Raw genomic sequence first — 26,988 nt, 5'->3', positions numbered from 1 at the left:
TGGAAAGCTCTGATACCTATCTAGTCTCACCTAAATGGGTTATGAATTTCAAGACTTTCTTTTCTAAATGATTTTGGATTTTCAGATGGTCAGATGCCTCCATAATAAAACTAAGCCCTTTCTAGAATAAAATGCAAATGGTTCTTAGAGGATCTGCTTGGGATTAGCTGCCTTGCACTCTTTGTCATGCATGTTTCAAAGTAGGCTGCAAATGCAAACTTGCAGATAAGTACAAACCAAAATTAGCAGCTCACTTTCCCCTGGCTACACACTCTGCATTGCACAGATAAAAAGCCCACTGGCACAGCATTCCTCAGAGCTGACCCACATGGGTAATTTCTGCTCCTGATGCTGGGGAATATGACAAGAGGAGGGACCTGTGGATATCTGTCTGAGTGGGTAGTTTGGCAGTGTGAACTTATATGTGCAGGTAAAATCTGTTTGTTTTTTTTTTCAAGTTAAAACTAAACCTCAAAGGCAATGGATTTCAAGTTGCCGGTAAAATTGAGAAGAGCAATGCCATGTGGAATAAAAGTGAAAGCTGGTTCCGATGGCCTTCTTTTCATCTGTGCTGCACTGCTCTCGCTGTTTTATAGAAGATCATAGATTCTTGTCTTGAAAGAGGAAAACACAAAATATATATTCATGCTCTTGAGATTAACTTTGTACTTTTCTCATCCACCAGGTTATGAACAGGAAAATATTATAGTAGAGAATGGTTTAAAAAATAAAAAATGGGCTTGGATTAGGGAAGGAGGGGTTCTATTCATATTTGGAGTCAAAGGAAAATATTACATTCTGTTAGCTCGCGGAAGGCACCATTTACTATGGCTGTCTCCTTCCTTGCAAGAGGACACAGATTTTATTTTTAGTGCAGTAAACAGCAGATTCTACTGTGGGAATCCATGCAGTTGGAACCTATAGTAACCTCATTTAAAATGTTATAAAGCTTTAAAACATCAGGAGTTTAAGGTAGTCAGTCATATATACCTCCCTCTATACATTCAGAGACCCACACACATGCTCATGCTTGTCCACACATTGATAGTAAGTGATATGCAATAGTACAATACATGCTGGAGTTTTAGCATCATTGAATCATGTTTCACATCCAACACAGAGACTGGTGGAAACAAAACACACAACATTGCAACCAGGAGCAAGAGCATGTTGATGCCTAAATAGTGTAGTTACATCACATGGTTAGCAACTACCTAAGATTTCATCAAAGAATATTATTATTCACACATGGAGGATTGGACAGACATTTCAGAGCTATACCAAATGGCTTTGGCACTCACCTTCACAAACAAAAGACTGCTGCTACAAAGTCGATGGCCCACTTTTGAGAAGGGACTTTTCTGGCCATGGAAAAGAGCACAATTGTTCTGTGTTCTGGGAAAGCCAGAGGACTAGAGAGTTAATGCCCCCAGTAGCACCCCTCAGCCAGAGATAAATAGGGATTTGAGGTATATATACTTAAGCTTCGTCAGGACTTAGCTGGGATACTTTGGATCATGTTCCTTTGGTCTCGTGGAGTTCACCACCAGACTTGAGCTCCAGCTGTCCAGGGTGGTAACCAGTTTGACAACACATCCCTCAATGGCCTCAGTCTTTTCCCTGGCTCATTTCCCCCTTCCTTGCTTTCCTGATTCACCCCCACATAAACTACTTGAATTCTAAACTTTGTTTTGGGGTCCTCTTTGGAGGCAACTGAAGACACTCTCTTCAGTCCTTATTCTTCTGTGAAATTTAATTTTCACTAAATACTCTGGAACATGTATCCCTTGATACTGATTTCACAGGAATGGGATCCTCACCAAAGCCCACAAGTTTAGGAAATACAATTATTCATGTATTTATTTTAAAATATAAGAATGTTTTCTCAATTGCATAACACCTGTAACAAGGGCATGATTTTTAAAACCAACACAGAACTCTATTTGAAGCCCTGGTCAGGTAACTCAGTTGTTTGGAGCATCATTCCAAATGCCAAAGTTTGGGTTCAATTTCTAGTCAGGACACATACAAAAAGCAAACATTGAATACATAAATAAGTGGAAAAGTGCCCTAACTGGTTTGGCTCAGTGGATAGAGCATCGGCCTGCAGGCCGAAAGGTCCCAGGTTTGATTCCGGTCAAGGGCATGTACCTTGGTCACAGGCACATTCCCAGTAGGAGGTGTGCAGGAGGCAGCTAATCGATGTTTCTCTTTTATCGATGTTTCTAACTCTCTATCCCTCTCCCTCCCTCTCTGTAAAAAATCAATAAAATATATATTAAAAAAATAAGTGGAACAGTAAATCTTTCTTTGTTTCTCTCTTTTTCTCTCTCTCAAATCAATAAGTTATTTTGTTAAGAAAGCTATTTGAATAGAACTGATAGTAAAAGGGAATCTAGCTTCCTATATTCCCCCGCCCCCCATTTCTACTCTACACATATTTTCTCAATATGGATGTTTCCCTGGATTTCATTCTTCTGTGAAAATATGTATTTGCTGGTTATATCCAACAGATATAACCAACATATCAAAATGAATATTTACTCAGCATGCTTCATGCACTCAGTAATGACTTTCTAAATCCTATACTATAATCCTCACAGCTTTTAATCTGTTGCAAAGATAAGCCTTCAACCTATGAAAATTTTTGAGAGAAATATTAAACAATGTCGAAGCATGGAACTGCATGGTAATTAATGACTTATGTAAAACTTTTCTAAAAGGGAAATGCTATCAAGTAGTACCGGTAGTAGTTCAGATGGAAGAAAAGTGAAAACAAGTAAAAAGATACCTGGAAACTTCTTGGTTCCAGGATTTCATATTATAGATAAATTCTTAAACCAATGACCTGAAGGCCTCAATTTCTTCTGTAAGTTCTTAAATGATATGGGGAAAACAGCATTAATAGTCTCCTTGGTTATCAATAATTCATTCCCTTGATTGGTTCATCAACTAGCATTTGTTGAGTATCTCCCAAATATGTTATAGTAAACTGAACAAAATTCTTGCCCTCATGAAGTTTGTATTCTAAAATGGCAAACAGTAAATCCACAAGTAGGCAGGTACATTTATAATATAATTTCAATTAATGGGACATGTATCCATTGATATTGATTTCACAGAAATTGGATCCTCACCAAAACCCATAAGTTTAGGAAAAACTCACAATTATAAGTGGGCATAGTAGGGCTAGAGAATTATGGAGGAACATTTATTTTCGATAGGGTGGTCAGAGATGGCTTCTCTGTGGAGTTATCTTTTGAAAAGAAGGAGCCAGCTCTGCAAATAAGTGAGAAAAGGATTTTTCTGGCAGGAGAAATAGCCAATGGAAAGGCCCTGAGGTAGGCATAAGTTTATCATATGAAAGAAAAAACAAGACAACAAGAGTGAAAAGGCTGTCACAGAAAGTGAGTGAGACAGGCAGGAGCCAGATACTACACAGCTTATAGTGTGGATTTCATTCTGAGGGGGATAGAAAAAACACTGGAAAGTTGAAAGATCACTCTGGCTATCATTGACAAACAGACCAGTATAGGGTACAGGAGCATAAGGAAGAAGACCAGTTAGAAGGTTATTCCCTTGTCAGGTGGGAGATGATAATGGCTAGAAGTGGGTTCTGGGGAAAAAAAGAATAAATGATTGTTTCTGGATAGTTTCATTAATTCACCCTCATAAATCAATTACTGAAGTAGAGTTAGCTAGGCAAGAAGCAGGGCATAAATAGGGAAGAGATGAAGAATCCCATTTATGGCATGATAAGTCTGAGGTGTCAGCCATATTTTTCAATGGACTTGGATATACTAAAGTTCAGGATCGAGTCTGGCTGGATATATAAATGGAAAGTCTTCAGCATTAAGTGGTTTTTCAACCTAAAGAAAATAGATCTGAGGATGTAGTTCTAGGACATTCACACATTCAGAAATTAAAAAAAGGAAAGAAACACTAGAAGTCTGAAGCATCAACCACTGAAGCAGGGGGGGAAAAACAGGGGAAATTTTTTAGATCCATCTGAACTGTAAAGTAAACTCAGTCTCATTGTTTGTGGAAGTAAGGAGGGCAATGATCTCTCTAGGGGTCCAGCTTTTAAAAACTGATAGGTAAATGGGTTTTGTTTGTATAACCAAGAAGAAGAAGGAATTTTGATCACAACTTACCCACCCCCACCCTCCAGCCCCACAACACACACACACACACACACACACACACACACACACACAAATATACACACACTTCTCAGGGACAATTACAAAAATGGAGAAAAAGAAGGCAAACTGTATGCCATCTACTCCCAGAGAGCTCTTAAGTTCTGGTGATAGAGAAACATACAGTCAGAAGCCAGAGTTGCTGGCTCTGTGGCTGACTCTGCAAAGCTCTGAGCACTGAGAATGATGCTGCAGACCCAGGTGACCAAGCTAGTGAGAATATTGTTCTCACCTGTGCACAGAGTTGGTGTCAGGAATCTGTACCTTTGACATAGGTGCACCTTTGGCAACATCATGGAGGCCACACAGTGATCACAACATCTCTTAATCACTCAACATTCCTTTGATACAGGTGAGTTGAGCAGCACATTAGCACAGGCTCCAATTCCAGAATTCATTTCCTCTCCAGGATATTTGGTTTCCACTAGGCAACCCAGCCAAACCAGCTCCTTCATGCATGCTCCCCAGTTGGAGGCATCGAGTTCCTTTATAACCAACCTGTGTTGAAGAAGGATCCAGTCCATTCTGCCTCGGTTTTAGGAAATACAGAAACTGGTGGAGGTAGACCCAGGGCTCTCCCATCGAGATCCTTAAAGAGATATTTTCTTGGACTTTCACAATAGGATTCAGGGCAGACCAGTGTCCCTAAATCTTCTCTGTAAAGACAGACAGAAAGAACTCTCATTTCATGAGCAACAAAAAATAAAATATATTGAAATCACTGATCTGATGAAAAAGGAATTTATTAGTAGTAGTGTGTTACAAAGATATTAAATAAAACTCTATAGAACATATTTCTCAGTTATATGGTCAAGAATAAAGGCATTATTGTTATTACCCAAATACTCTGAATATATCATCTTTACATAGATTGTAACTTTCTAAGCAGTAGGATACAATAAAATGTTCCTAATTCTAATACCTAATGAAAACAATGTAAGCATTTCTTTATGGAACGTTGGTATCTTGCAGTATTATAAGATTATCGTTATAAATGTCAATTATATTGATGCCATATGCAAACAAGATAAAAAAAAATATTCTCATTCAACAAATACCTATTGAAAACCTACTACTTACAGTTTGGGGAGTACAATGGTGATAAATATAGGCATGGTTCCTATACTTTCAGAATTTAGAGTCAGGAGGTTATATAAACAAATAGTAGACCATTATAACACTGAATTTTAGAAAACTTATTTGATTTCTCCTGGTCTAATACTTTTCAGTACCATCAATACTAATGCTAAATATTATTACATGCCAACCATGTGTTAAGTAATAGTACAAAGAATGAGATGCTAGTATTATTAAGCTTTATAATTCTTTCATCCCATAGGTAATACAGGAATATAAGGAAAACTGGACAATAAAAGTAAAATGACAAGACAACCCTAAACATACCTACTAATGTTTAGGTACCAAAAGCAGCTCAGAAGTGGGCATCTTAAAGAGACAGGTATTGGGCCAAAAACATAAACTTTCCAATTAGGGTTATTTTTCTACTATAGGAGTTTATCCCAATGTTATGGGGAAGAAAAGTAGCACATTTTCCCTGATCCTGATTTTTCTGCTCCCTTTTATGGCAAAAATAGTGCCTTATCTAGTTTTCAGATTCCTGAATGAAATTCTTAGATCATACGGTCCAGAATAGTGGTTCCCCTTGGTCTGAGCACCAATTTCTATCTAAGCTTCATTATTCAACTCAGGGGTTCTTGACAACAGACATGATTTTCTTCTCCCCACTAGTCCCTGCACAAGGGCTCCTAAGGTTTCTTCTGAAGACTAGTGACACCATAATCTATAGAATATACAAGAATTAGGGTACATTTTGTCCAGTGATTGAAAATATCCCAAAGAAATGTCTCTAATAAAGAAAAAATAATATCAATAAAAATTGCTCTTTGGTGAGAGAGACTGCAAAAACCATATAGCAAAACACTTGAACACAGGAGGCATAAAGAACAAGGGGCATTCAATTAATCTAGCATACTTTTCAGAAGGACTTCTTTTTATTTCCATTAATGATTTTATACTTCATGGATATGTCTTATAAATACTAAAACTGGTACCTGGTTTGTAAAGGAGAAAAGTAGAACTTGTTTTTATCTTTGATCGTTAGCATTTTGGTCCTCTCTGCTGTTATGGGATGAATGATTCCAGTGTTCTCTGCATTGGGCAGAATGCATACATCTAGGTCATTGCTATAGCAACTCTTCACAAAACTAGAAAAGGTGACATCTGAAAAAAAAAGTAAGCATATCATGGCATTAGATCATGTAAACTACCAACCGCAAATATAGACTACGCAACTAAATCTTTGCTACTGTCTGTCCAGAAGTTAATTTAAGCTGTCCAGGCTAGTTCCAGGAGTTTACATAAATCTTGACTTAAATATCTGTAATTCTTTACGACATGAGTATTCTTTGCAAAATAGAAGTAGTCCAATACATCAATGTCTTCAGAATGATATGTTTTATCATAGGTTTGATAAAATCCAATGGGGAGTGAGTACAATATTACAGAAGAAGTCTAATAGAATGTTAACTGAATAGATTGTATTCCTGGCTACCTCACCAACTAGTAAACAACTTCAGTTAGACACAATTTCTGCATCTATGTTTCTTCCTTTGTATAACAGGAAAAATAACACCTACCTAAGAGAATTTTCATATAATCAAATTAAATAATTGCTGTGAAAGTTCTTCAACATGTTTAAAGCAGTAACTTTTTAAAGAAATCGCTCACTGCTATAATGAACCATCAGTGTAGTTATCAATACGCAGCAGGTAGCCAATTGTACAACAAGCACTAGACTACACTGTACTCTTTTGTTGACATAATTTCAGAATGCTATTAAAAATTCTGTGCTAAGAGGTATGAAACTACATTATTTGGATAAGCCCAAACATCCTACCTTGAAGCTTCATGATTCCTGAAACGGAATGGCCATTTCTCACTTTGTGCCATGGTTCCTGAGGCCACTGATTTGGTTCTGAGGTGAACACTGGCCACAGAATACCAACTCGACCCCCTTTGGGGTTGGAAGGAGCTCGGTCTGTGAATGTCCTGTTGGCAGAGCCAGGCTTAACCCTGTCTTGAATGCAGTCAAAAGAGGAGCTAGTGGCCACAATGACTGAGTTTCTAAGCACAATCTGCACATTTCCGATGGAAGGCTGTGAACCAGGAGACACAAATGCTATTGCCAAAAGACCGATAGCGTTGTCCACCAAAGTGACGTTCTCTATCTCAACACTGTTTTCCACATGGAGCATGGCACCGTAGTCAAAGTTCTTGAAAGCCAAAAAGCCAGAGATTCTAGTACAGTTGCCAAGTCCACTTTCCTTATAGAGATGAAGACCGTGAAGGCTTGAGTGGGCCACATTGTCAGACCAAAGAGCTTCAAGAGGGGAACACCTCTGGCCTCGGATGTGAAAGCCAAGCCTCTCCGATCCTGCCACGACATTACCACGGAGGGTGATGTCCTTTGCCTGGTTTACTTTGATGCCTGCCACCCAAGTGGTGGACCACGCTGACTGAGTCATTAGAACCACAAGATTATTAGAGAGAGAATAAGCCTGACCCTCCAAATCAATGCCATGACCAACAGTACTAAACACTATGTTATCATTTAAAACGATCCCGTGACTGGCAACTGCGCGAATGCCCCCACCACAGTTTTGGTGCAGAGCAGAAGATATTATCCAGGATCCTGACGACACATTTGTGAATTCAATGGATGAAAACGATGGTGAGCCAAAGTTCTGAATTTCTACATTTAAAAGTTGAAGGACACCTGTAAACAAAATGCATATCATCAGGTACTTTTTCTTCTCTGTGTAAGGCAGAAGGAGGATCCATTTATTGACACCAGAATATGCAGATTTTTCATTGAAATGTAATCATTTCTTCTCAGCACCAGCACAGTATTTCATGCCAGTGATTCTCACTAACAAAATATGAATCCATTGAAGGTGACGTTAATGCCTAAAAAGGTTTCATATGATATCTGAAGAGTCTGGTGATAGGATAGAGAACAAGGAAAGGAAAGATAGAGAAAGGAGATGGGTACATGTAGCTAAAGATTCCAGGCACCTGCCTGCAGGGCTGGGTCAGGAACTGAGTAAGAATGAGGAGCACATGGATTCCTGGGACTCACCTCAGAATCCTGTCTCCCTCTCTGTCTCAGTGACACCCATGTGAAAAGGCCATAGCCATCCCCACAAAGATATTGTATGAAAAAACATAATGGCTAACTCTATAAACATTGTAAACATTTCTTAAGAGTGTGATATGAGTGAAAAATGTTGAACATATATTTTTGTTCAATATATACCCCAAAACAAGATATTCAATAATGTCTCTTGATTAAGACATGATGGAGGTAATAACATAATTTTTAAATCATTTTCAAATTCTATAAAATTCCATATGTTTATTTTAGCCATACTATATTATTTTTAAAATTTTTATAATAGCCAGCACCGGTTTGGCTCAGTGGTAGAGCATCGGTCTGCGGACTGAAAGGTCCCAGGTTCGATTCTGGTCAAGGGCATGTACGTTGGTTGCAGGCATATCCCCAGTAGGGGGTGTGTAAGAGGCAGCTGGTCGATGATTCTCTCTCATCGATGTTTCTAACTCTCTATCCCTCTCTCTTCCTCTCTGTGAAAAATCAATAAAATATATATTTTTTAAAAATAAAATAAAATAAAATTTTTATAATAATTAGTGTTTTAATGTCATATGTGCATAATTATAATTCATAGTTTTAAATTACACAAGACTGAAAATTAATTCATAGTACACACTTAAAATGCCTTACTCATTTCAACAGAGAATTAAGCAGTGATTTTGTTCACAACTATTTTCCCATTGAAAAATTACAATTCTGAGTGCAAGTTGCTGCATATATCTTATCAAAAGGAAGAGACTGACAGAAGTCTCCAGTTTAAAAGAAGGAATTGTAAGTTCTGGTCTACTTTTCTGCCCTATAACCATTGAACACCCATAGCTGGCACCCTTGACCAACACCTGCAGATCCCTCGCCTCCCCTCCCCCCAATTCCAGATGCTGGAGTTTCAGAAAATTTTTAACATTAAAAAAAATAACATGTATTTAACAGTTAATCCTTATAACAACCCTGTGAAGTTTCCATCATTATTCTTGCTTTACAGTTGATAATGAGACCCAAAAGGATTTAGTAATTTATCTTGATTTACATAGTTAATCACAAGTCAGGATTCAAACCTGAAAAGTTTGGCTCCAGAATCTATGCATTTAGCCTGTGAATACCTTTGTTTTACTGATAATGAGACTGAGGCTCACAGGGACTAAGAAACTTGTTCACAATCACACAGTTAGCAAATGGTAGAGCCAAATTTTGATCCAAATCGCCTGGATTTTCCAGCCACTTTACCACCAGGCCAATTTGAGTTCAATCCTGAAGAGGCCAAACAGACTTTAGACAGCTCCCTCTCACTCAGAGCCAAGGACAAAAGGGAAGCAATCAATGGTTTAAAAACAGATTCATCCACCAAAGTTGTGACAAGCAAAAATGTCTGCAGATACAGACAAATGTCCTTGGGTGTGGAAGGAGCACACTCACTTGTGTTGACAACTAATGGAGTGAGAATTTATGGAGAGAAAGCTTATGCTGTGGACCAGAAATCCTGAATTCTGGCATAAGGTATAAACACTGCTCTTTATTATACTGGTGAAACAGATGTGCCAGTGAAAAGTGTTCCATGCTCAGTATCTTTGGAAAATCGTTAAATCCTCTATTCCAGGCTTTCCCAGAGCCTGAATTGTATTTGTGTACACATACTTTCTAAGATAGAGCTTCAGTGATAGCCTCTCCCAAATTTATTTGACTATGGAACAATGTTGGAATAATATTTAAGGAATACAAGTTGAAGAAATAAGGTGCTAATCAAATAATTTTGCAGAATTCCAAGAACTTTTGAAAGAAGTGAGAGAGAGAGAGAGAGATCCTTAAAGCAGTCTGGAATATGGAAAATTTTGAAAGAAATGAGAGAGAAAGATCCTTAAAGCAGTCTGGAATATGGAAATCATTTTTATTTAAATTTACGCTATTGCTTTATAGCATGAGCTAAGGCCTGCCATCAGATATAGCATGCTACTGGGAAAGAATTATAGAAATTCAGGAAAGAGATAAAACTCAAGTGGTCTTTAAATCATCCACATAATTTCAAAGCAGAGGAAATTTCACATCTGCTGAAGATGTTTTCTTTGAGGTAAAAATGTGCATATGTGCCAATTGCTAGTATATTATTTTAGCATCACACTGATAATTAAGCACAGATTAGAACTGAAAATGCATAGCTACTCAGAGCCCGGAGGAGCCATTTTGTTTTACAAAGGAAAATTCTCACAGTTGGAATTTCTGAGTGTCCCAGAAGAATAGGCTCCAACTGGTAATGTCACTTAAAATGTCCTTAAAATGTCGTTTACCTGAAAATTCTTCTCTGCTGGACTTCCTGAAGGACCCCACAAGGAGTCTCCCCCTGCAGGAAGTATCAGACTGTATGTGTATATTTCGAGTCAAAAGTCCAACCTCAGCAGCTAAATGAATGTATGGGCTGCCATCCTCTAGGACATGTACGCTTCCTGGGGCAAAAGGAGTTAGGGAAGAAACACCTTTAAAAACCAACTTCAACAATGGTAAGATATGTACACAGATAATAATTTAATAATAATAAAAATATAAATAAATAAAAAACCAACTTCAAGAATCACCAGTCTGGGGCCCAGGGAATCTACCAAATAAAAACACTCCTTTCCCCTACCAGTATCAAGGTCCGCTTTTCCTCAGGCATCTCCACAAATGTCAGCTGAGAAATGAAAAGCCCAGTTACTTGCGTCCCTTTGGGATCAGAGTGAAAGTGGTTGAGCAAGAATTCATTTCTCCTCAATAACGGTGGCTACCAGGACAGGTTACTGTGTAGAGCAGACCTGTCCAATTAGTAGCGTCACCATTCTTCTTCCTAAATGCATCTGTGTGAGATTGAGCGTTTGGTTGGACGTTGTCTGAGGACTTCTTTCATGAGAATGAGGAATCCCAGAGCAACTGAGGCAGTGACAGAACTAAAGCAGCAATGCAGGAGAGTGAAGGGGCCAAGGGCGGCGGCAGCAGCAGCAGCAGCAGCAGCAGCATCCTCCCACGGTAGGTTTCCAGCTCACTGCTGCCTGAGGAGTCTCCTCAGCAGTGAAAGCCAAACAGCCAAGGGCTAGTTTCTGTCACTGCCCTCCTCATGCAGCACTTTACTGACTAGGATCGCTGAAGATTGCCCTCTTCTTTGGCAACTTTTAAAAAACAGAAATCATCCTTGGAACTATGATTTAAACGTAGCTTTATATGTAGTCCTGGTGAAAAACATGTATGACCCGCTCACAGATCACAGACAAAAAGATATTCCCTAACCACTCTATTTCCAAGTTTTATTACTTATTCGCTGTATCTTCTGTGTTAGATAAGTTTATTCCACGGAAGCAGGAAATGTATGGTTATGGTTATTATTTATGTGCAACGTATTTAAAAATATGTGCATAGTGTTTAAAAATATTCAGCACTTTTTTTTTTTTTGAGAAAAGGCATTTGGATATTTTTTTGGTAGCAGTAGTAGTCAATACATAACATGAAGTTTACGTCAGGAGGGATACATTCTTAAGTATGGAAAATAAGTCATTATTTACAATAACTACCGCCTTCTAAGTAACTGTATAATTCAGAGTGCCAAGAAAGGAACTGGAAACTTAGCTCCCATGAGATTTATTCTGGCCTAGACATGAACATGTCCGGTGACCTTGAACAAGAGCCGTAACCCTTCTGCTTGCTTCTAGACTTGCCATTATAAATAAAAGTTTAAAAAATTCCCTCACATCAAAAAATATTTTTAATTTGGCAATAAAATGAGTGAAAGGATAAGGATAGGCTTCTAGGCTGCGACTAGGCACTGTCCCTCTCCTCTGGATGGTGATTGGATCCAAGGCCCCAGGCAGAGCACTTCTTCCCGGCTCCTTCACCTCCCTTAAGCAGCAAAGCAAACCTTACCAATGTGCCGGTGCTTGAGCCGCTCCTGGGTCCGCACATGGTGGTCCTTAACTTCTTTCACAGTGAGCACCTCTGCTTCGTGCGGCTCATAGGAAGAGGAGCTAAGCACGATTTTGTCATGGGGTCTCCAATCCACGGCATCCTCTACTATAATTCTGCAACAGCATAAAGATGAATCAGGTATCTGGCACTGCAAAAGGGAGCACCTACCTAACTCCAGATCGCAAAGGAAATGCACTACAGCCAACAATTTCAGGGAGATTGAAGGAGAAATTCCAAGTCAAGACAGAAACAAATGGCTTTTGCAAAAAGCTTAAAGTTATAATGGAACCAATCATCTGGCTTACATGTATACATGTTAAAAATAAGATGTCTACATATCATTTCCTAAAATGAAAATCTTCCCCTTCAATTGGAAAAAATTAAATAATAAAGGTATTTCAAAAGGAATTATTTCTTAAATTTTCTGAAGACTGGTAATACAATTTTGAGACAGTTTATTATCATTCATTAAGGCTCATACTTTTATGGTCAGACAGATGCAGTATGAATCCTAGAGGTGCCACTTACTGGCTATGTGGTTTTGAGAAGTCACTAAAACTTTTCTGAGTGTCCTATCTTCATTTGAAAAGTGGCAATATTTAAATCTTTCCCCCAACATCCCAATGTTACTGTATGGATAAAAGTATGTATGCCTCCACTGTGCTATGTTCCAAATGCTGTGTTTGCACACAATATGAAACTATTCTGTATGGATAGATACATGTCATTATACATTTATCTAAGCACATAGAATATATGACCTGAAAAGAAAACTTTAATGTAATATAAAAAATAATATTTTGTCCCCTGTCTTACATAAGTTCTCTGCTCCCACCAAAATAATTTGCTTACTCTCACAAAAATTGTTGTGTTTCTCAGCTTTCACACAAATTATCATCATCATCTGTATTCTGCCCTCCAGTCTATTCATTCTTAAAAACTGACAAATTCCTTTGCTTTCAAGAAGCCATCCCATGGGAGTCTCTTCTCCACTGAATGCCCAATCCCTGTTTCTGTTCCAACATAAATTTGACATAATAATAGCTACTACTGCCTTGCAACTGAATTTGTACTCAATTCTTCTGCGGCTATTCAACTTGGATATTCATATTTAATGAAATGCTACGTAAATGCCACAGTGCCTAATAATTTTCTAGGCAAAGAGAGAAATAAATTATTGAAATTATTATTCTAAACTTTATATTATAAATCCTATATAATAAAAGAATAATATGTAAATTAGCCATCACTCCATGACAAAAAATGGCGGTGCCCACAACAGATGCTGGAGGCATTGCCCAGGCAATGAGAGCCCAGTATCTGCTCATTGGCTGAGGAGGGAGGGGAGAGGTCTCTGGCCAGAGGACTGGGAGCAGGACATTGAGCTTGTGGGCTCCAACTCAGTGTCCCAGCCACGGCTGTGCTGCAGGAGAGAAGGGCCCTCTGGGGCCAGGAGCCCAGAGTTCGCGCCTCGCCTGCCGTGCTGTGGGAAGGAAGAGTTCTGTGGGGTTGAGAGCCCAGAGTTCATGAGCCCAGAGTTTGAGCGCCCAGGGTCCGCATTCTGGCCTGCTGTGCTGCGGGAGGGAAGGAGCCTGTAGGGTCGCAATGCTGAAAGAGCCCTATGGGTGCCAAGGTCCTACACCTGCAGCCCAGCAGCCCCAGTCACAGACTGGAAGCCTCCTGCCAGCAGTCCGGACAGAACCAGCATGGCACAGGGTGGGGGGGGGGTGGTGTCCAGCAGGCACGCTACAGACATCAAATCACTACTGCCAATGCTGCCCCCCATACACACACTTGCAAGTAGTATGGTCCAAGGGGGCAACTCCTGAAGCAAGGCTCTCGTGGCAGCTGATGCACAGCCAGGCAAGGAAACCTGAAAGCCCACCTGAGTACCTGAGCTGCAGAGCGTCATGGGTCGGTGCCTTGAGGAGGCCCCAGGACAAGCATCTTCCCAGAGGTTGTGTGGAAGGAGGGCGGGAACCTCTGGCTAGAGGCCAGGTGAGGGATGTTGGCGTCTTTGCAGGCCAAGACCAGGCTGAGAGACACCCTCCTCCCCACACTCCCGTGCACAAATTTCATGCACCGGGCCTCTAGTATAAATATAATTGAACTTAAGTCTTCTAAAACCTTACAGGCTCTTTATCATTTATCTCTCTCCTCTACATTCCCAAAGCCTTGGGATTCTATAGTTCTTTTTAAAAACTATTTTCCCCCACCCAAGGGTATTTTTTTCCATTGAATTTTTTTTTTTTTTTGAGAGAGAGAAAGTAGAGGGGAAGGAGTATGCTGTGTGTGTGTGTGTGTGTGTGTGTGTGTGTGTGTGTGTGTGTGTAAGAGAGAGCAAGAGAGTGAGAGAAACATCCATGTGAGAGAGACATGTCAATTGGTTGCCTCCCAAATACATCCCAACAGTGGCTGGGGATCAATCCTGCAACTGAGGTATGTGCCCCTGATGGGAATCAAACCCACAACCCTTCAGTATGATGGCCTACACTCTAACCAGAGATAAATTTATATAATAATACTAGAGACCCGGTGCACAGATTTGTGCCCCAGTGGGGTCCCTGGCCTGAATCCTCTCATAATTTGGGACCCCGCTCAGAGAATGTTGGACTGCCAGTTTTGGCACAATCCCCATAGGCAAGACTGAGGGACCCCACCAGTGCACAAATCTGAGCAATGGGCCTCTAGTATTCATATATGATCTTTGGTTAATCTCTTCCCGCCCTCCCCCCTCCTCCTTTCCCTCTGAGATTCATCAGTCTGTTCCATGTTTCCATGCCTGTGCATTGAGTGTCTACCCCTGGTGGTCAGTGCAGGTCATAGCTACCAGTCGAATGGCTAAACAATGGGACACTTATATTAGCCTTTTCTATATATAGATTTAACAACAGAAAGTTTTCTAGTCAAGTATCTGGCTAAGATTGCTTTGGTTGTTAGTGTAAGAAATATTTAAATTTATAAAATTGACATGAAATTTTCCTCTGAATGTTTCACTCCAATTCATTTCATAAAATAAATAAATTTCAAACAAATAAATTTAGATCACTAATTTTGTTGGTGAAAGTTCATAAAGGGACACACATGAAATCTGCTCCCATAACAATAGATTAGAAAGGCTTACTAAACTGACTTTTAACAATAAGATTGTAGATAAATTATTAAAGAAATCACTCAACTATTCTGTAGTGCAGTCAATATTGTACTAATATCAACTTGCTGGATTTGATACTGTTCTATATCAGATATCATCAGGGAACACCAAGTAAAGGATATGTGAGAACTCTTTTATTTTTACAACTTACTTAGAGTCTTAAATTATTGCACAATTTTTAGAGGTTAAAAAAGGCTATCCAGCCCCAGCCAGTTTGGTTCAGTGGATAGAGCATTCGCCTACAGACCCAAGGGTCCCAGGTTCAATTCCAGTCAAGGGCGCATACCTTGGTTGCAGGCTCCTCCCTGGCCCGGTCCCTGATTAGGGTTCCTGCAGGAAGCAGGCAATCAATGTGTTTCTCTCACACTGATATTTCTGTCTTTTCCTCTCTCTTCCTCGCTCTTTAAAAATCAATGGGAAAATATCCTCATTGAGGATTAAACAACAACAACAACAAAAAAAGGATATCCATAAAAGGAATACATTATGATAATTACACATTATTTACATAAATTCATTAAAATACTCCTCTGCAGGACTGATACCAAGAGATGCTGTTTTTAATATTTGTAATATAGAACACAAGCAATAGAATCATACAAACCAGAGTAAAAATCCAGCCTCAGGAACTTAGAGCTTTTTGAACTTAGGAAATTTTGCTTAACTTCTCTAGCTTCAGTTTTAATGTCTGTGAGATGCAGATAATAATACTTAACTTACAGCATTGAGAGATTTAAATGAGATAATGTATGTAAAATGCTTGGTAGAGGCCTGACATATAGTCAGACTTCATGATAAGAACTCAATAAATGGTAGCTAGTTAATTACCATGGATAGTTTTAATTAATAAAATTAAGTTTCTTCCTAAATAGCCTGTAGCTCAGACTCCGAAGGAGGTTTTTAATACATCTTATAAGAAAAATCCATTCATATTGTTCCTGCCAAATTCCAACTTACTAACTTGATAATAACTGAAGTTTCTTATTGATCCTTATTTACCTACCTTACAATGCTTCTTGGGTGTGATATAGGAACTTCAGACTCCTCATGACCGAGTCTGAACTCATAACCTACTCTCCACCCCAAATTTAGTCCTCTTCTAGTAAATGGCACCACCATCCAGTTACACAAACCAGAAGCCAAGAAAGCACTTCATACCCAATACACCTATTGATTTTGTCTCCTGTCTCTAAATCTGCCCACTTCTTTCCTTTGCCATTCCTAACTACAAGTTACACTTTCTCTTGATTGGACCTCCTAAGTGGTGTCCCTAGATCCATATTTTACCTCTCTAGTTGCCTGCATTTGCCTAGAACGATATTTTTAAAGAAATAGAAACATGATAAGTGGTACATCCCATCCATACTATCCTCTTCGAAACCTCAAATAGCTGTTCGATGCTTTAGGGAGGGTAAACACTAATATTGTTGATATCCTCAGTGAATCTGGCCCTGATCCCTAACTACTCCTTGAAATCCTATTGTGCTCAGTCTCTGTTCTCCACATCAGCCCCTGGCATTCCTTCAAGTCCCTCCTGTTCATCTTTCCTCCCATCACAAATTTTCCTCTCCCACTTCTGCTTCTCAGTCACCTGCCATTGACTCCTCCACTATCAACTTCTAAAAAATTAGGCTAGTACCAGTCTTGTTTCTACCATTCACTAGGTTGCTCTAGTATTTTTATAAATATACACCTGATTATGTTTGGTTATCTTCAAGTGTCCATTGTTCCAAAAGGCTTAGAATTAATGAATCAGATTCCAAGTGCATATATGTATCTTGTGATTAAAGTTGCATCAGATTTGACATCTTTATAATATTGAGTCTTTCCGTTTACATTACTCATCACCATATATTATATTCTCCTTTTATGTTCCTTACTAGTGTTTTATCGTTTTGCTATAATAGCTCCTATAAATTCTAAGTTTATTTCTAGTATTTTAAATTGACATTTTAAATAAGATTTTTACATTATAATTTAAAAAATGTATTGCTCACATATTAAAAAGCTATTGATTTGTGCACTTATTGAATTCAGCTGATAGTTTTTCAGGTGATTCTCTACATTTCATAATCCACACACACATACACAAAATGGCAGTTTGTATTTCTTTCAATAGTTCCAACTACTGTCCTTTTTTTTTATGCAACACATTGGCCAAAACTTTAATAAGAATATTTAATAATTATTGTAATGCACTGATTTTTAATGTTATTTTTATATAAAATAGAAAATGTCTGTTTTAGCGATATTTTTGTAAGTACCGTGTGCCACTGGAGCTCCGTCAGAGATATGTTTAAGTATTTATTCTGTATTTGAGTTTAAAGCCATGATTCTCAACTAATAGCTCAACACCCTGCAAGCTGAATTTTATAAAATGGATTTCTGTTTTATACCAAAATTATTATATTCTTAAACTTTATACCTATTGTTTAGATAAATTATATTAATTAATTATTTCAATTTGAGCCATCTCTCTTTACTGAATGACTCACACTCAGTTATTATATTATTTTCTTCTAGTAAATTACTAGGTTTCATTTGTTGCTATTTAGGAATTTTGCCTTTTATTTACACTTGGTGGTTGCCTCACATTTTGTTAGGGTTTTTTAAGTTATCTCTAGCAGGTGCTTAAAAAATTACTTTATGCTTGCCTCCTAAAATTAATTGAAAAGCTTCACATATTTTCCTGTGCTATGGAATATATTACACTACATAAAAAGTAGTAGATGAATGATTGAAAAAACAACAACAAAACACCACATCATACATTTATTTGAACCAAATGTATTTTTAGAAATAAATCTTGAATAATTTTATATCTTTATTATTGGTTCTTTCACTTTATTCTCCTTTAGGCAATTAATTTATATTTATATATATAACTTTTTAAGTTTCAAAATGATAGCATATAGATAGCACATTTTATATTACAATTTTAATATCTTTGGTAAGTTATATTTGAATTCTCATTTCTGATTTTACATAATTTGTATGAATAAAGTTAGAGATTAAAACAGTATCTCTAAAAATAAAAAATATCTAAGTCTACTAATTTCCTACTAATTCACCAATTTCTGCCTTTATCTTGCACCAAATGGTTTCATTAGAATTATTAGTCATTTTGTTTCTGGTTTCTCATAAGGACAGCTTAGTTTGTTTATTTTTTTTATTTCCTTATTCAACAATACAAGCATTTAATGTAATTGTGTGTTTGGCCATCTCTCATGCAACACTCCCAATATTGCTTCTTTCCAAGTATCTTATTGATAAAATTTTGATCTCCTCTTTGATACAAAAGTTATTTAGGAAAGGGTAGGTTTTCTTTTTCCTATTTTCCCATTTTACAAGAAATTAAGATTTTTGATTAAAATATTATTTTTACCTTTTTGTTTATTTTATTATAACCATATTCTACATCATTTTGGTTTACTATAATTATTAAAGCTTTAATTATATCTATAATAATAAAAGTATAATATGCTAATTAGACTGGACAGCTGGATGACCTTCCAGACATTATTCCAGACATCCTTTTAGATAAAATCGTAGTGGCGGGGGCCAAGGAGAGGCAGATAGGGGTTATCAAGCAGGCAGGCAAGCAGTTTGGGGCATCAGGCAGGCAGGCAGAGGGGTTAGAAGTGATCAAGAAGGCAGGCCAAGTCGTTAGGGGTGATCAGGCAGGCAGGCAGGCGAGTGGTTAGGAGCCAGCGGTCCCGGATTGCAAGAGGGATGTCTGACTGCTGGTTTAGGCCCACAGGATCGGACCTAAACCCTAAGGGCCTAAACCAGCAGCAGGACATCCTCTGAGGGGTCCTGGATTTTGAGAGAGTGCAGGCCAGGCTGAGGGGAGCTCCCTAACCCAGTAAATGAATTTTGTGCACCAGACCTCTAGTATGTATGTTTGTGTGTGTGTGTGTGTGTGTGTGTCTGTGTGTGTGTGTGTATACACACACACACACAGACACACACACACATATTGGGTAAGGATATATATGAATATATACATATAAATCAACTTGCCTTTATTATATTATTCATATTTCTTCATATTTTATATATTGTTTTTAGCCTACATTAAAGGTAAACACTTAAAAAGTTAAGTAGGTGTATTTCATGTCTTTTGTTTCTGTCAATTTCTCCTTATATTACTTAGAGACTTACTCTATACAGTTCTATATTGTTAACTTGTGTAAAACTTTTCTGATATTGGGATCTCACTGGAGATTGAAATTTTTATTAATATAAAATATATTTATTTGACCAATTGTATACATATATTTAAATATATTTTATTGATTTTTTACAGAGAGGAAAGGAGAGGGATAGAGAGCTAAAACATCGATGAGAGAGAAACATCAACCAGCTGCCTCCTGCACACCCCCCACTGGGGTTGTGTCGGCAATCAATGCACATGCCCTTGACTGCAATCGAACCTGGGACCCCTTAGTCCGCAAACCAACACTCTATCCACTGAGCCAAACTGGTTTCGGCAAATTGTATATATTTAGTTTGATATTTTTCTTTTGAATAATTTTGAGGTTTTTGCTTTCATTTTTTAATTATTTATTTTATTCAATATTTAATTGAAATACATTTCTGCCTATACATTATAGATGTGTGTATCTGTGTATATATAACCAGTATGATACACACACACATAAACCCTGACTAATACATTAACTTTTCAAAATTACAGAAACAATTAGAATTTTCCTTACTTTAACAACCATATTTGTAGTATTAATTTTACTTCAATGTTTACCTCTAATCTATAAACTATATATTTATATACCTTTATATATTTTTTTTAATTTTTATTCTTATTCTTGAATTTTATATTCAGTTTAATCTCTTTATTGATCTCTTTTGTCCATTTATTTCAGGTTGTAAAGCAAACAGTATCTTTTTTTTTTTTAAAGCATAGAGTCCAATTCTTTGGTCATAATCTTTTTCCCCCTCAACATATATTGGTTTTACACCACTATCTTCCTACTTTTAATGATGTAAAAAATTCTATGATTGGCAAGTTTCATGCCACCTTCTGTTTTTTCACTCTTTTTTCTTATACTGTGAGAATATGTAGCAATCATTTTTCTTGATGTTGCTCTGTTCAAATTAAATGTAACTATTCCCAAGTTTGCTATGCACATTTCAGTTATAGTTTTCACTATTCTTTCTGTTGTAGTTATTCTGGGCTCTTATTAAAAAGAGCAATTACCTGCATATACTTTCTAATTTCTGTTTTCTATTTCTAATACCTTCTCTCTTACTATTTTTGTCTCCTGATATTTTATTCTGCATTCAGATAAATTCCATCTGTTTGTTCTGCATATTACCTGTTTAGTTTGAGGCAGTGACAATTTCATCCTTTACTCCTTCAATATTATTAAATTATATTACTACCTTTTCAATTGTATAATATTCTTCAAATGCTTCATCTCACTCTTAACTTATTTTCATCTATCTCTTAATCACCTTCCATTTCAATTCAGACTATTATGCTCCCACCTTATACATCATCTATTAACTCATAGAATTGATATTTTTAAAGATTTGTTGATAGTTGTAAACATGTATTAACTAAAATTCACTCAAATACACTATGTTCTCCCATGTCGTTTACTTACTTTATTTTTTCTCTATTACTTTTCAGAAATTTCTATAATCCCTTTTGGTCCCTTATTTTTTTTTCCATTTATTTATCCTTGAATTATAATTATTAATCTAAAATTTAATTTTATGTCATAACAAAATATCAAGCAGAAGCAAATTAAACCAAGAAATACATTGTACTAGTAACTTATTCTCATTCCTTACCTCTCATTGCCTGAGGCAATGTCAGCCCCAAGCCGTGTCCAGGATTTCTTAGGATAAGCACTGTGAAGCCGAAATTTCCCATAAACTCCTGAAAATAAAATAAGCAACATTTGGTTAGAAAAATTCTTCAGATAAATTAAGGAGACATGAGTAAAACTCATTAAGGTTATTGGGCAAGATATTTGATATAGAAACTACATATAAAGATGTACACTTATAAAAAAAACAGAATATTTTAGTGCTCTGTGTTTAGCAGGTCAAATATATCTCACATGGACATACAACTTACTCTCTCAAAATTTACAGAAAAATGCATGCACATCACATCTAGTAATCCAACAGTTGAGAAATAGACCACACCAATGGCTAACTAATTAGATTTCCACCATTAATTGACTCCACACTATTTGCAATTTGGTTGGCATTTAACTGGTTTTGATATCTTATGTTATACACTAGATTTTCCAAAAGGCAAGAGTAATTTATTATTTCCTAAGGAAATATATTTGGTGCTATTAGCTTTTTTCCCCTCAGTGGTTAGACCTCTATACTTTTTTTTTTTTTTACCTCTATTCTTTTACTACAGATATCAAAGAATAGATCTCTAGTTCCTTTGTTCCAAAATATAATTGAAGACTCATAAATTACAGTCTTGCCAAGGTCTTGCTTGATGCAGTCCAGTTTTATCCCTTCAGGTCTTTTCTCTTATATGTTTTACTACACTTTAAAATTACATGAAGCTCAATTCTTCATATCCTAGTCATCTAAAAATGTTTTGGGCATGAACCCAAGCAGTAACAAAATTATGGTTATGCACTCCTACCACATGTATACTTATTTAATTAAATATACATGTATATGAGTATATTCATATATATTTGAATATGAGTTCTAATATTTTCTTCAAATATTTTCCAAAGAATTGTCTGCTTACCCCTATATTGGTGTACCCAATTTTGTTTCATATTATGAACCCTGAACTCTACAAATCTTATAAATTCTAGCAGAAAACATGAATAAAAAAAACAAACAACAGAAAGGTACAAATAACATGCCTTAAGTTTTCATCTTATGTGAAACAAAAGAGTTTCAAATAATGGAAACTTAGCCAACTATTTATGTCAATATTCTTAATTTATCCCATACCCTAATTCAAAGAAAAGCCAGAAGATAATAAAACTAAAATTACGTATTATTAATGGAAATGTAAAAAACACTCTGAATTTCAGGATATGTCCTGGAATCAATATTTCATAATAATAATCATATGTATAAAAAGTTTTAGAAGATACCATCATCATTATCGTCATTTTAAAATTTCATCTTTTTCACTATTAGTTAAATATGGTAGTCAGAAGAAATATGAAGTAATTTAGAGACATGTCCAACAACAAAAGATTTTAACAACAACAAAAAACAAACAAACAAAAAACCCAACAGTTTCTTTAAATTTGAATTATCCAAAAAATTTAATTGACCAGAAAAGTAGATTTCTTGATCATTCACAATCATCAAAAGTTTACACATTATGGAACTAAGTTACCAAACTTCAAACAATCTTAATATGTTTGTTTCCATTTTACTGAATCACTTATATTTTATGAAATTAGTAATGTACAGAGTGAGAAAATACTAGGAACCTGATAAACAGTCTCCTATAGCTCTTCCTTAAAACTGGGTTATTGTGTGGCTCTCACATCATGTTATACAAGACCAATCACAGTTTCTATGATCTCCTGTAGAGCAATTTTAAAATAAGATTTGGTGTTGTGACAGTATCAAATGGAGAAACTACCAATAGTAAATATTTCTTAGTAATTTATAGATCTCTCAGTTTTAAAAAATGTATCTTCAGTCACCCTATATTTGACCCCCTTTACCTTTACTATCCCCCACTCCTGTTCCTTCTGGTAACAACCATACTGTTGTGTGTGTATATGAGCTTTTGGTTTTATTTGTTCATTTGTTGCTTTCAGTTTTCTATCCCTCATATGAGTGAAATCATATGGTTCTTAATTTGAAATACACAGATCATATGTCATAGAAATGCACACTTGAAACTATGTAATCTTTTTAACCAATGTCACCCATATATTTAATAAAAATAATTTTAAAATTAAAAATGTAATAAAAATATATCAATAATTACATAGTATTTCCAATTAATACTATAGACTCTTTGTCTAGATTTTGGTGTCTGGTCATCTAGATATGATTCTAAATTCTGACACTGTCCAGCTATATGGCCTTTTTCATATTGTTCATCATTTGTAAAATGGGCGATTCTTACAGGAGAGCTGGTAAATAAAAATAAATATAAATGGTCTAAAACAGTGACTGGAATTTGGTAGATATTCCAACATATGAATGGTGCTTTATCACACAAACACACACATATTTCATTCTTAATAAACATTTATTTTACTCTTACCAATTGTTCCTGGATCGATATGAATTCCATTGAAACGGTCACAAAAGACTCCCTCTGAGGCTCTAAGGAGAATCAGAAGCTTTTGTTCTTTTTGTAAGGGATTTTCCAAAGTACCTATTTACAAAGAAAAGTATATATTTTAAATGAATTTGAAATTAAAAGAGAGAGAGAAGTTGTGAGATGATTTCAAAAATGCAAAGTAGATGCTATTGAGTAGACCAGTGGTAGACAAACTCATTAGTCAACAGAGCCAAATACCAACAGTACAAGGATTGAAATTTCTTTTGAGACAAATTTTTTAAACTTAAACTACATAGGTAGGTACATTGTTATTAACTAAGATGGCCTTTGCTAAAATCTCAAGGGCCCAAAGAGCCACATGTGGCTCGCAAGCCGCAGTTTGCTCACCACTGGAGTAGACTATATGGAGAAGAGCCAATGGTCACATAAACAAAATAAGAATAGGAGGTGGTGGGGAATTAGAAGCAGTAAATTCTGAAGCGGTATGGCTAACCATTCAGCAAAAATTCACTTTTTCCCCCAATTAGGGCAGAGTATATCTTCCTGACCTACTAGTATTTAGCTTGGTCATGTGATTTCTTTTGGCCAATAAAACTTGTGTAGAGGTGATAGCAATGCCAGTTCTGAATTGATGCTATAAGTTGCTTGGCAAGTTTTCACCATGAAAGGAGTAGTCTTTAAATAGTGTCTAGTACCTAACTGGAAAAAACAAACAAACACACACACACACACACACACACACACACACACACACACACAAACCTAACAGATCTGAAGAGAACACACAAGCTGGAAGCAATTCCAACTAAGTCTAACACTGATATTTGTTGTGGTATGTCACTTAGGCTCATGGGTTATTTCTTAAACACTGTCACTACAGCAAAACCTGGCTGATGCATGGCTACCATTGGCTACCCAAAAAGCTTTACAGCATTTTAGCATTTAATCTTCAGAACAAAACTGAAAAGTATGATTCTTATCTCAATTTTAAATATTCATATATAATGAGGCTTAGAGGTTAAGGGACTTGACCAAATGTATCCAACTAGTAAGTAACAGAGTCTGAATTTGAACAATAATCTGTTTATGCTAAGTGTCTTATTAAAAAACAATAAGCTATTTATTTTCTAAGCCTAAATTCTCTTACCAGCATAATGACACAATCCATTCAGGCTATAATAGACATCAGTTGGGAATAGCTTCTGACATCATTCCTTTGATGTAAACAGTAGTGTTCATCAGTTTTATAATATGAGAATTCTTTGGGGGATTTGCTCAAATAGTGATAGTTAGTATGGACCTAACAAATGTTATTTTCTTCTTAAGAGTACAGAAAATGACAACAAAAAAATCAGTTTTTTCAAAAAGCACCAGATGAAAAGATAGTCTCCAAACTACACACTGGATCAAACAGGTTTATAAAAGACATCTGCTCTGAAATAAAACTTTCCAGTTAGAAATTCTTGAAAACATAACCAAAAATAAGGTTGCCAAGAACAGCATGAAGTAAATGGTAAGCTTAAAATTGCCTGGTTGTCATTGTGGCTAAGTGGCCTTTCAGGGGGCATAAAGTCATCTTCCCCAGCTGGCATTTCACATATACCTGGTAACCAAAAGGCTCAATGTGAGTTTGCAGCTTGCTACATACCTATCTTTATAGCCCAGCAGTACAGACATTAGTCTACGAGGGACTGCTGAAGGTAAGACTCAGAGAGGGAAATAAATCTGCTTAGAGTTGCACAGTAGATCCTGGGACAAGCAAGGATTAAACCCCACAGCCTGTGTTCCCAATGAGATGCCAAGGCAGCTGCTGTCCACGCAGGTAATGCCAATCCTCAGCAGAGCGACCATCATACCCTTTTAGCCAACACCAAGCTGTTTATGAGCAGACAGAAAGCAAGCAGGGGAAGAGGAGAACGTTAAGAAAATGCGTGCGGTGTAGCTCTTATCTTGCGGTTATAAGTCTGTCCAGTAAGCCGTTTTCCAACTGTGATTTCATTTATTTCACGGAGGGTAGTTTAGATTCTTAGGGGGAAAATGGCCTAGCACTAAACAGATACCAGAGAGAAAAAAGTAGGGCAGTTTTTGCCCTAGAGAAATGTATGCAGCGTCCCACAAAAGGAGTTCAGCGTTCCTCTAAAATCAGAGATTGAATCAATTATGCAACTCAAAACAGCAGCATATGTGCAGCTTCCACAGAAAGTCTGGGCAAAATTAGTCAGCCCCCCTCACCCCCACCCCGAGATCTTGGGGTAGCTCAAATCACCAGAGTTTGGATTTGTTTTGTGATGTGGAGGAGGAGAAAGGTGCAGGATAGGGACTGAGCAGGAAGAAAGCAAGAGTGGCCTAATAGAAGGGATATATCATATATATATATATATATATATATATATATATATATATATATATATATATATATATATATTAACATTAAAAGGAAGTTCATCTTAAATTTGTAAAAGCTGGTGAATGGAAAGCCCTGAAGGCTGGCTCCTCATTTTATTCTCAAATCTATCAATCAAAGAAAGGTGAGTGCTCTTTCCAGGTGGGCTTTGCTCCTGAGAGTAAGCCACCTCTCACAGAAGGCTCTCAGGATAATACTGTTCCTCTCTGCTTTTCCTTTCTGAAGCTGCCTGGCAATGCTGGAAACCCGTAGCAAAAGGCATTTTCAACCTGGACGAATTTAAATATACTCATAATGGAGGGAAAATCATTGCCATTGTGCTGCAAAGTGGTGCCAGGTGTTTATGCATACATGATTTTATTTAACTCTGACAACTCTGTGATGGATATCGTTGAGGTTTTCATGAGGAAACTGAGGCAAAGAGAGGTTAAGTAACTTACCAGAAATTACGCAGCAAGTAAGTGGTGACGTTGGGCTTAGGCTTAGACTTAATAAGTCCCGTGTTGGTCATGTGCAAATATATGAATAGAAATGAAGTAAAGGGAAGTTACCATTACTTCGTATGATGGTGGGCAATGGAGGGGAACAGAATATGTTCCAGATGCTAAAATCACCTGGGGAGGTGGAAGAAAGTACAGTCTGGTGCACGACAGATAACCATTATAATGATTTGAGGAATATGCTACAAATGGATTCCATGAGCTTCAAGGGTAAGAAAAAGGGAAAAGGAGGTTATTTTTTACTAAACTTTTTTATAAAATCAGAAATAAACATAGTTTGCATGTAAGCCCACTCTCCCAACATGACTCCCCACACCTTATAACTAAGCCAATCCACACCTAG

General features: G+C 36.9%; 1 protein-coding gene across 3 annotated transcripts in view; it reads right to left on the bottom strand.

Moving 5' to 3' along the window:
• The window catches only part of PKHD1 (PKHD1 ciliary IPT domain containing fibrocystin/polyductin), a 385,065-nt gene that overhangs the window by 92,966 nt on the left and 265,111 nt on the right, over nucleotides 1-26,988 (bottom strand). The window contains exons 54-60 of one of the 3 annotated variants that reach the window (XM_036415099.2): nucleotides 23,721-23,834; nucleotides 21,290-21,377; nucleotides 12,274-12,428; nucleotides 10,674-10,829; nucleotides 7,120-7,998; nucleotides 6,275-6,443; nucleotides 4,701-4,858 (exon numbers count right to left, since the gene is read on the bottom strand). In XM_036415099.2, the coding sequence (XP_036270992.1) occupies nucleotides 4,701-4,858; nucleotides 6,275-6,443; nucleotides 7,120-7,998; nucleotides 10,674-10,829; nucleotides 12,274-12,428; nucleotides 21,290-21,377; nucleotides 23,721-23,834 (1,719 nt within the window). Of the gene's footprint in view, nucleotides 1-4,700; nucleotides 4,859-6,268; nucleotides 6,444-7,119; nucleotides 7,999-10,673; nucleotides 10,830-12,273; nucleotides 12,429-21,289; nucleotides 21,378-23,720; nucleotides 23,835-26,988 lie in introns of those variants that run through there. The other 2 variants (XM_045572881.1, XM_045572882.1) reach the window with 2 other exon arrangements.

This window comes from Pipistrellus kuhlii, unplaced genomic scaffold (genome assembly GCF_014108245.1).
Source record: "Pipistrellus kuhlii isolate mPipKuh1 unplaced genomic scaffold, mPipKuh1.p scaffold_m20_p_5, whole genome shotgun sequence".
Taxonomy (NCBI): Eukaryota; Metazoa; Chordata; class Mammalia; order Chiroptera; family Vespertilionidae; genus Pipistrellus; species Pipistrellus kuhlii.
The sequence above is the reverse complement of the archived record's forward strand: the minus strand, read 5'-3'. Positions and strand labels throughout refer to the sequence as shown.